This window comes from Camelina sativa, chromosome 14, assembly GCF_030686135.1.
Source record: "Camelina sativa cultivar CO46 ecotype springtype chromosome 14, ASM3068613v1".
Lineage (NCBI taxonomy): Eukaryota > Viridiplantae > Streptophyta > Magnoliopsida > Brassicales > Brassicaceae > Camelina > Camelina sativa.
The window spans coordinates 7,918,900-7,929,438 of record NC_141893.1 but is presented as its reverse complement, the minus strand read 5'-3'; the positions used below and the strand labels follow the sequence as shown (position 1 = coordinate 7,929,438).

Here is a 10,539-nt window from a genome sequence, read left to right as displayed (position 1 = left end):
ATTAAACACTCTTAATTCGGATATATATTTCAAACGTAGATATGAATGTTTAATTGTCCAACTGGTATTAAAAAAAAGTAGAATAAAAAGGTGAAAAAAGTGTATGTCCTGCATGGATCTATGCATGATCCAAATTCAAGCACATATCATGTAGTAAACTAGTATTAACCCAAATAATTTCGTAAGGATGTGATCACAAGCCATATACACCATACTAATCTCGAGTGAATTGCGTAATACTTGCATTAACAAGATAATTGCGTAATACTTAAGTTAAATCCCTCGATTGCGATGCAAAGATGTGCCTATTTAATGTTAAAGTATCCAAACAAAATAAGATTTCAATTCAGATAAACAATCAAGTAAAAGTAAGATCTGAAAAATAGAACATATATGTAGCCAATTTACATGCATTAGGAAGAAGAAGAAAAAACATAATATTGATTCTGTTACATTGCCAAAAACTTCAAACAACAACTTTTGTCGTATATATTCAGATACGACCTGTCTTGTGGATTAAGAAATGTTGAAATATGCCATCTTTTTAAAAATGTTGAAATAAAATGGAAGAAATTAAACATAAGGAATAACATAGGAGACATAAGTGTATTATTACATAACGAAATATCTGAAATGTTAATCTCAATCATGAAGATTATGAATAGGCAACATCAATCAGATGCTGTGAACCGTCTCTATTATAGAATTATATGTTTTAAAAGATAAATAACTAGAAAGAGATATTGGATGGATAACATAAGAGAGACCACAAAAGAGGAAGTAGAAAGTGTCTTGAAAGAATTTGGTTGTTCGTCTGCAAAACACGTCCTTTGGCTTCGCATCACACAATTTACTATTTTGTCTCTGTTTTTGGTTTGGGAGACACGCATCATTGTCTTCGGAAAGCAACAGAAGTGAAGGGTGTTTTTGTCACTTGACACCGACAAAGTCTCTTTGGTTCCCATACCATATTTCTTCTCTTCGTTTCCAAAAACCCTTTCGCAACTTGCCTCTTCCTTTTTATTATACTCTTTGGTCAAACCTATTCCGCTCAGTTTTGTTATTTTTGTGACAAGAAGAATAAAAAAGACTATCTGTTAAGCTAGTTGTAAAGCCAGAGAAGAGAATCCATACTATCTAAAAATCCAATTAGATGCTAATGTTAGGTTTTAGAAACCAAAATCAATTATATATGTACGCTATCGAAATCATCTCTTAATATATTAGGTTTGACATAAACTTATCTTTATTTTTAGTTGATTCCATATACTATTGCAAGCCGTTTTTATCCATCTCTACGTGGGAAAGTGAAGTGGAACGAACTCCTGACATCAAAAGCACATGTCTGAAAAATGGTTTAGTTACTAATAAGTTTAATATCAATATTTTAAACCGACTAATTATAAAACTTATTTCTTTTTTTTTTTGTTAAAGACTCCCATTTCATTGTAACTTTTTTTTTTTTCATCGTAACTTTGGTAATATACAATTGCATTTTCTCTTCACATCATCAATTCACTCCTCAACACTTTGATACATGAGATAATTCACCCATAGTTTGATAGTTGTAATAACTTTTTCACATGAGCTAATAATTCATCCATAGTTATGTCTTCTTTTGCAAAAACCCAAAATAATATTTTGTACGTTTACAAAAATCGTAAGAAAGGAAGAGGACAACTGAGATATTTACATGACAATAGCCAACAAATTCATAATGTCGAAATTACAAGTATACAGATTACAAATAGTATCCCGAGTTGGGTCTTACGTATGACATATCACATTTCGCATCCAAATAAATATAAGAATAATTTCGAAAACAGTATTAATAAAATAAAGAAAAAGAGATAACAAAAGTCAAAGGGACCATGTTGATAAATGGAAGACAGGACTCCTATCTCTTGTTTGTCCCCCCATCTCTACTGTCTCACGTGCCTTTGCTCTCTGCCAATTGTATCCCATTCATATTCAATACTTAGAAATAATTTATCACACTAAAAGGAAATATAATTGTCATCGCAACAAGTACTAGTTACGTTAGACTTAAACCATATATAATGCCAAAACACCAAAAATACAAAACCATAAATAAGATCAATTATGAAAAGGCCGGATTGGACCTGTCGAACATATTTTAATTGCGGGTTACGTAGGCCGCATGATCACATTGTCCGATAAGATTAAATCTAAGCTATAAATGCGAAAACCTGTATTTGAATATATCTGTGTAGAACCGACTCTATCAAAACATACTGGATCCATTTCTACGCTGATTAAATATGTTTTTGCTTAATTATTGAAAAAAATATTAGAATGTTCTAGTACCTGCACGGAATCAACAGCATCGGTCTCTGAGTTGAAGTCATAAAACGAACTTGCTGCAGTAAGTTTCATCGAGAGAAACTGGATCGACGACAGAAAACAAAAACAAAATGAATAACTATATAGGAACTATTAGTAAAAATTGAAAATATATATATATATAGAGAAAAGGTTTATACTACTTGTTTTGAAAGGTTTTTAAGCGTTTAAGGTTTCCGATTTTTTTTTCTTTCTGTATTTTGGAGTACTTCAAGATTTGTGAAAATAATAATAAGATAGAATTTACGCCAACCTCCCATGAAAATGCCACTTTTTAGTTGTTGTTTTCTCCAAAATAACGAAAAAACCAAAATATGCAATTTAGGGTAAAAATAATTCTAATTACTAACCTCGACTTGATTCTGTAGAGACTGAACATAATTAATTATCTCGTCAAGCATCGTAGCCATTCCCATAGCCTGCACCCACCAAACATATACACTTTCGTTATCACCAATAAATCAATGAAAACTTAAATTATGATTATAGAAATAATATAACAAGTATGAGAAGAAGACTTTTCGAAAATTATTATGAGGGTTGTCAAAGAAAAAATAATAATTAACAAAAAAATCTCACACATGCACATTAAAAATATTTTTGGATATACATATGTAAAATCTTTTTGTTTGATAACAAATATTTACTTATATCATAAAAAACAAATTTGGTTTAAATTTAATCCAAATAAAATAGTAATTCTAATGGCCATTAATTTCTTTTTTGATTACAAGAAATTGTTAATTTAATGAAAATATTGAGAATAATCACTTCTTTTTTTTTTTTGCATTCTTAAGTTACCTTATAACATCCAGGAACCATATCTTGCAAACATCTCAACCTCTCGTTTATTTTCCCTCGCCGAACCTGGAATGATATAGGCATATACATGTAAATAAATACATCACGTTTTTATATGAAATTAGCTTTGAAAATTAAGCAATTTTACCCGTTCGGCTAAGCTGTGGCTATCAGTGGCTTGGCCTCTTCTGGCTCTCACGTGAACAACTTCTCTTTCTTTCCCATCTTCTTCTTTCTTCTTCTTCAACCTCTTACCTCCTCTCAAAGAACCCTATGTTTGTTTACAAAAGAAAAGTATATTATTTAAAACAAAAAAAATGTCAAAGAGTTTACGAAAATGATAAGATTAGGGTTTCGAAATCATTTACGGTTCCGGTGGTAATAATATTCGCATTATCAGAGACGCCACTATTCTCCGGTGAAGACAGAGAATGTAACAAAGCTTTTCTCTTCTTGGTCTCATCGACGTTGTTATGATCAGAATGGAGGAAACTAGAAGTTGAGGAGACATTGTTACTATTTTCTGGAGAGTTTCCGCGAAAATGAATTGATTGTTGTTGTTGATGATGATGAAGAAGGAAGAGCGAGTCGAGAGAAGTGGAGGATGGATGAAATGTCTGAAAATGAAGGTTACTATTGTTGTTGTTTAGATCTGCAGTTTGAGTTATGGAAGAGTATATATCCAAGGCTATTGTCTGAAAATCGGAAGAGAGATTCTCGAAATTCGCCATTAATATGACAAATTTGAAATATGATTTTTCTTGAAACTTTTTTTTTTTTGAAAAATTCTTGAGACTGGTTTGATACAAAGCTTGAGACTTTTATATTGTTCGATTGAAGTTTTTTTTTTTAAGAATATTTTTTTTTTATTATAATTTATAATTGAGAAAAAGAAATGTGGGGAAAATTAAGGGGAAAAAAGAAAAGAGAAATAAAGGGAGAGCCACGTGGGCAAGTGAACGTTCTGGGATTTGTGTGTCGGGGAGATATGTCCAAACAAGGGAAGTGGGACCATTGTTTGGTCGTGTGGGTTCCATTAGGCTCTCTCTCTCTCTCTCCAAGGGGGGACGAACATTTCTAGTCAGTTTGGTGGTGTATAAAGGTTAAGATTTTAATTATAAATTTAAATTATTAATATTTGGAAGATAATGAAATGGATGTAGTCAAACTAAGTTGATATCAAAGCAAAAAAAAAATTTGGTGTAATGAAAAACATTCATTAATGTTTTTGCAGAGAGGGTTTTGTGTAGGCATATAGGGTAAAAGATCACATCTATTTGCCAACTTATGCTTTCAAATGGCCAATACCAATTAATCGACAAAAAAAAAACAAATAACATTGTGAAATAGTATGGAGATAAACGAAAATGTGTAATAAGTAAGCGCAAATGTTCTCGTTTATAATTATATGTTGACGTCAAACTCGTTTATAAGTTACGTAAAATTTTGAGTCACCCAAATTTAATATATTTAGTGAAGAAATTGGCATGCATTCTAGAGCTTTCTTTTCTATTTCTTTAAGATGATCAAACACGTTGAGGTTTTAGGAATGAGTTAGGTTGCAAAAAATGTCAATATTTAGTTGGGCCATTGCTAAAGATTATCAATTATGTATGGTGGTGGAGGGATCTGATTCACATGCAATTACACTCATTCAAGATTACTTACTCTCTCTAACTTGTTCATTAATTGAAGTAGTAAAACATCCATGCCCTATATTGGAGTGCTTTAATTAGGAAATTTTGGGGAAAAAAATATGGGCTTTAAAATCATATAGGACGTTAATTAAACTTCTCTGATTGTATTTAGTTAATTACCATTATAGGCATCATTAATTTGATGCCCCAATTTTTTATAGTTAACCCACAATATAAAAATAGAGTTTTCAATTGATAGCGATACAAAACTATGTAATCACGAATATAGTTGTCCATCTATGAGGAAAATAAAAAGTTGCGAAAACAAGACAAGAGTATAAAACCCTTCAAAATGAAAATCGTGCAATTACTAAATTATACAGAGGCCACTATCCAGGCCAGGCCCAATTACGAGTTTCTTGTACGCAACTGTGGTGAGAGTGAGAGAGTAATGTATAAATTTATTTACGAAACTCAGATCATATATACAATCCCAAAAATGTCATCTATTACAGAACACAAACACCAGTCTCTAACTGTCAGTTGACAAATTTTAATAAACATAATCAACACATTCAAATGTTAGTGTCCGTCTGAGTCTAATTTACTTACTGTCCCATTTCACAATTACACTATCAGGAGACTGCGTAACCAACGGTCCACTCTTCGTGACATCTAAAACCTCAATTTCCGAGCCATAACCATTGATCTGTATCCTCGTCAGCGTATCCTGCACGTGCGACATACACGGCCTAAGATCTTTATCCGACTGCAAGCATTGGAACGCCAGCTCAGCGACAGCGATCACCGCCTGTCTCACTCTTGTATCCGTGTCGAACCCTAGTGACGGATCCACTATGTCGCGTAGCTCGTGGTTCTGGATTTTAACGACTGCCATGTTCGAGAGGTTGATCTCTTGGCGCGGTCTTGTGATATCGACTGCTGGAAGCGAGGAGATAAGCTCCATTAACACTACCGCGAAGCTGTACACGTCGCTTTTGCTCGAGAGTTGATAGCATAGGTGGTAATCTGGGTCGACGTAGCCTGGAGTTCCTTGTGGAGCGGTTGATACGTGCGTTCTATCCATCGGAAACAGCCTTGAGAGTCCAAAATCCGCTACCTAAAAGTCGAAAACAGGATTAAAGAAGAAAAGATTATGATCAGATCAAATCATACCAGACTATAAGTACTAACCAGTGTGAGTTACTGACCTTGACATTGAAGTTTTGGTCGAGAAGGATGTTGTTGGATTTAACATCACGATGGATGATCTTGGAGGCGTGTAGATACTTCAAGGCAGAGGCAGTTTCAACAGCGATCTTGAGCCGAGTAGACCAAGGAAGCGAGCTCAGGTTAGCTTGTGGACCATGTAGATGATCAGCTAACGTGCCGTTTGCAACATATTCATACACTAGCAGTAAGTCCCGGCTCTGTTTTGAGGAGCATCCAAAGAGAGCCACGAGGTTCGGATGGCGTAAACCCGTTAAGATCTCAACTTCGTTCCTGAATTGCTCTGCTCTTTTGAAGTTGTTATCGTATAACCGTTTCACAGCTACGCTTCTTCCATCTTTAAGCTTACCGTAGTAGACAGTACCAAAGCCTCCATCACCGAGTTCTTTAGAAGGGTCGAAGTTATTAGTAGCTTCTTCAAGCTCTTCGTAAGAGAAAAGATGAACTCCAATTAATAATTTCTCTGCTTTCTCAACATCGAAAGACTTTGAAGATGGACCTGAGGAGATGTTTCTTGGAGGCAATGCTGAAGAAGTTCTATAACTTTTTGTTTTTCTACGATGGTATACATAACAACAGATGCTCGCAGCTAATATTCCCAAGATCCCAGCGGCAACACCTGAATGAGATTTTGTCATCTGTTAATTGAGTGAGATGATAAACTAGAAATAAACAACAGAGCATAACCTAGCAACTGTAACCACGTTGAATATTTTTATCAAAGTGTCTTTTTATAATTATTTAGCCACAGATCGAAGTCGAGAAATTAAAGCCTTGTTCCCAAAACATAAGCTTGAAAGAATCTTACCAATGAGGATCTTCACCTTCACTCTTCTCTTACGAGTACTGCCTGGGATGAAGAAATAGAGAAAGAAATAGTCAGGGTTGTTTCGTTAAGCATTCGCAAGAACATAGAGATTGAGACTAAAACATTAATTTAAACAATCAGACTAACATTAACATAATACAACGGATTTGTTGAGAAAACTGAAGCAAAGAAGAAATAAATATAACGTCAGAAGATTAATTACTCGTAGATTCACAAGTGGTTACCATTCTTGCAACTATCATGAATTTTAGGTCCATCAGGACATAAGCATACAAATTCTTGTTGATCAGTTCCACATCTCCCGCCGCTGGTGATGCAGCGGGAACAACTGTTTGCAGCCCAATTCAGAACAAAACCCCTCTTCAAAATCTCGACATAAGTCATACCCATCACATCAGACTCCTTACTAGCTAAAACAGGAACATCGACTAGTTTCTGGCACGACAGGGATGCTATATTTCTCTCTTTTCCTAGTTTCTCCCTGTCAAAGACCCCAAAAGATCGAAGAAGACTCTCGTTGCCAGGACAAGTAAGAGCGTATGTCCTAACATCCTCCAGCATGCGGTTGGAGCAATTGTAAAGTATGGTGAAGTTGATATGAGAAGGGTTCACAAAGAAAGGTGTTCTATGGAGGGTAAGATTGTGCAAAGGGCTGGGACATGGATCATCATGAGACGCCTTTGAGTTCACGACCTGAAACGACTGCGTCAAGTAAGATATGTTTTTGATGAGGTAATCCTCACCAGAGATCCCGAGAAGAGGGAGCTTCTGATCATCATCACAAGTGAGTTCGAAACTGGGATAGCCACAAAAGGATTCTTGCTTGCCTGATAGATAGAATGGATAGGAGATATTGGGACCTCTGCCGCATGATTTCGGCTCACAAGCCTTGAACTTCGGATCAAGAGAGAGGGTTTGAGTTGCTAATAGTGCGAAGTAAAAGATGGAGGTGTAGAGTAAACTTGGAGTTGAAGGATCCATTTTTTTAGGGTAAGAAGAAGAGAATTAGATGAAGAAGAAACAAGAAGAAGAGAACAAAAAACATATAGAAAACAAATCAAACCAAAAAGATTTTTCAGAGGAGTGGGTGAGAGAGTTAAAAGTTTGTTCAACTAGTGTGTGAAAAAGAGTATAATAATACTAATTTTCTAGGTATAAAGAAAATAAAGACTGCAATTTGACTTAAAAACTGTCTCTTTGAGCCTCTGAGGTTGAAGACGACCCCACAAAAGAAAGCTTTTCTAAATGGGAATTGTGTAGTGCCCTCAATTATTAATTTCAAAACTGGAGAAATCATTTGCATAGAGTTTCTGTAAAGAGAGGGTCATTTGTTTTTTTGCAAGAGAGGGTCATTTGTTTTTTTGCAAGAGAGGGTCGGTTACTAGTAGAAGCTTCAAACAAAAGAAAACCTTAAAAGTCGTTTTTTTCATCTTCTAAGACCGACCATGAAAATGGTAAACCAGATCGACAATAACTAGTGTTGGCCCAAAAAGCCCAAGATTCGATCCAGCCTGCTTGCCGCTTGCGTATCAAAAAAAAAAAACAGATCCTAATTTTTTTTTTGAAAGCAGACCGTCACATAAATTGATGAATTGAAAACAGGACACGTAAGAATTAGGTTGAAAAAGTCAAAATGTGTCTTTAAAAGATTATTAAAAGTTTGGGTCAATTACGATAACAATTCTCTACCAAGTTAGTTATCTACAACCCAATTGGTCAAAGTATACGTTCTAATAAGTCTATGTGCAAAATCGATCCGATGGAACCCATCTTTAAATTTTAATCACAAAAAACTTGGGACTGAAAGAAGTAAATGATGAAGGACTTAATTTATTCAAAAAAAATGATGGAGGACTAACCTTTGTTATCATCGTGACAGGAGGATTTGTGAGGCCTGTCTTCACATAGACATTGGAAATTTTCCGACCCTGTCTCCGAACCACAAATCCCATTGGAAGTGGTACAAGTCTGGCAATCTTGATTTGCTATGCTATACTTTAAATCAAACCCTTGTCCCAAAGCCCGCTCCAATGCTCTGTTCGAGTCATTTGACTGGTGAAGGTCGTTCTTAGCAGACCTAAGCATCGGAATTTCTCCAACCTTTGTACAATTATGGAAATGATTATGCGACGGTCCAAAGACGTGATATGTTATCCGACTGTCGCTGCTTGTTTGGCAAGAAACATTTGATAGCGAGCTTACGTTTTCGGGGCAGTCAAACAAATCAATCGTCTCGGTGGAAGAGTTTAATGTAAACTCCTTATCTCCCGTGAAGTTGACAATCTCAGGGCAGCTCCCATCTAACCAGCTCTCATCAACAACGGTAATTACTTGATCCTCCAGATTCACGGATTTAACGCGAAGTGTGAGATCCCCGATCTCCAGGGATAGGGTTTGATTATTCTCGCAGGAGAGTTCAAACGATGATTGACCGCAGAATTTGGGTTTATTGGATCCCCAGAACGGGTACGAGGTGTTCGACTCGAACACCTGCGGTCCAGATCCACATCTCAGAGCTGAGCGACATTTTTCGTACTGTTGGTCGGCTGAGAAACACGACGGGAGGTCAGCGAAGGAGAAGACGACGAAGCTGGTGAAGAGAAGAGAGATGGACATTGGGTTTTGACAACTAAAGAGCTTTCTTTTTTTGTTTGTTGAGAGGTGTTTTGGGAGATTTTATGGGAAATTTGTCAAAATGATCGGTGGCGACTTTTATTAATTACGGTCCGGCGAATTTAAACAGATTATGATAGCTGATTAGTGATTAATAATTATTTCATCCTAGATAAATTATGTTTTTTGTATATGAACGGTCAGAGAGTCGTACAGAACTTTAATGGTTACTTTGACTTGTTTGGAACTATAGGTTTTGTTTTGGACATGCTGAGAGCGACTTGATAGTTGATACCACAATATACAACTGTTCGTCTCATGTTTTGTGATGACTTATTTGTAAATTGTTAAGTTACAAAATTTTAATAATTTGCCTAAATTTTCTAAAAAACATACTAATAAGTTTTGTCAACAAATCTATTGTGTTGTTAAGCTTCCAATATATAAATATACTGCAAACTTACAAATCATTGAATATAAGAAAACAAGTACGGTATGATGTTAAAATTTATGTTATTTTTTTTTTCAGTAAAACCTCACTAACTGACTTCAACCATAATATTGTAAAACAGATGCGGACTGGTGGAAATTGTCCAATTATATATATATATATATATATATATATATATATAATTGCATCAAAATCTGAGTGAAGATGGTTTTTGATATACCTTCTTCTTGAAAATGTCAACTGAATGATATAGACTAGTTGTGATCCAATAGACAAAATACATCAATGAATTAAATAACAGAGAGAGATGGGAGAATTGATTGTTTAAGTTTGAATTTTGACCAAGATAAAATAGTGTACATGTTTCATGTTATGAGTCGTGTCTCTATTTAAATCTATTTACTTTGTTTTGAATTGATGATAATTCAATTTTCAACCAAAGTTGCTATAAAGAAAATAAAAATAAAGATCCAGGCTTGCAGTTGCAGATATCTCAAAATCACAGGCAAAGACCTTGACTTAACACCACCTCAAAGACTCATCATATAAGTATTCCCAATCCCACTTGCAATAGGGGAAGATTCTGCGCCTAGTATTTTTATACGCTAAATTGG

General features: G+C 35.1%; 2 protein-coding genes across 3 annotated transcripts; both read right to left on the bottom strand.

Moving 5' to 3' along the window:
* Positions 1–1,688: 1,688 nt before the first annotated feature.
* On the bottom strand, positions 1,689–4,065 carry LOC104740532 (transcription factor BEE 1). Its single transcript, XM_010461151.3, has 6 exons — positions 3,534–4,065; positions 3,314–3,436; positions 3,166–3,231; positions 2,715–2,783; positions 2,329–2,406; positions 1,689–1,947 (listed from the first exon to the last, which is right to left on the bottom strand). Exons 1-6 carry the CDS (start codon positions 3,894–3,896, stop codon positions 1,861–1,863), a joined length of 786 nt encoding a protein of 261 aa, XP_010459453.1. The 5' UTR covers positions 3,897–4,065; the 3' UTR covers positions 1,689–1,860.
* A 1,197-nt stretch (positions 4,066–5,262) lies between these two features.
* LOC104740531 (LEAF RUST 10 DISEASE-RESISTANCE LOCUS RECEPTOR-LIKE PROTEIN KINASE-like 1.2) lies at positions 5,263–9,735 on the bottom strand. 2 transcript variants are annotated; one of them, XM_010461150.2, is made up of 4 exons: positions 8,721–9,735; positions 6,841–6,882; positions 6,014–6,651; positions 5,263–5,922 (listed from the first exon to the last, which is right to left on the bottom strand). In XM_010461150.2, exons 1-4 carry the CDS (start codon positions 9,475–9,477, stop codon positions 5,407–5,409), a joined length of 1,953 nt encoding a protein of 650 aa, XP_010459452.1. In that variant the 5' UTR covers positions 9,478–9,735; the 3' UTR covers positions 5,263–5,406. The 2 variants fall into 2 exon arrangements, with proteins under 2 accessions (XP_010459452.1, XP_010459451.1); XM_010461149.3 differs by having other exon boundaries at positions 7,086–9,568.
* Between the last annotated feature and the right edge of the window lie 804 nt (positions 9,736–10,539).

Coding starts and splice junctions, on each gene's coding strand:
- LOC104740532 (XM_010461151.3), bottom strand. CDS start 3,896: ATGGCGAATTTCGAGAATCTCTCTTCCGATTTTCAGACAATAGCCTTG. Junction 3,232..3,313: donor GCCACAGCTTAGCCGAACGG/GTAAAATTGCTT, acceptor ATATCATTCCAG/GTTCGGCGAGGGAAAATAAA. Junction 2,407..2,714: donor CTCTACAGAATCAAGTCGAG/GTTAGTAATTAG, acceptor TCGTCGATCCAG/TTTCTCTCGATGAAACTTAC.
- LOC104740531 (XM_010461150.2), bottom strand. CDS start 9,477: ATGTCCATCTCTCTTCTCTTCACCAGCTTCGTCGTCTTCTCCTTCGCT. Junction 6,883..8,720: donor CTGTCACGATGATAACAAAG/GTTAGTCCTCCA, acceptor TCTTCATCCCAG/GCAGTACTCGTAAGAGAAGA. Junction 5,923..6,013: donor ACCAAAACTTCAATGTCAAG/GTCAGTAACTCA, acceptor TTCGACTTTTAG/GTAGCGGATTTTGGACTCTC.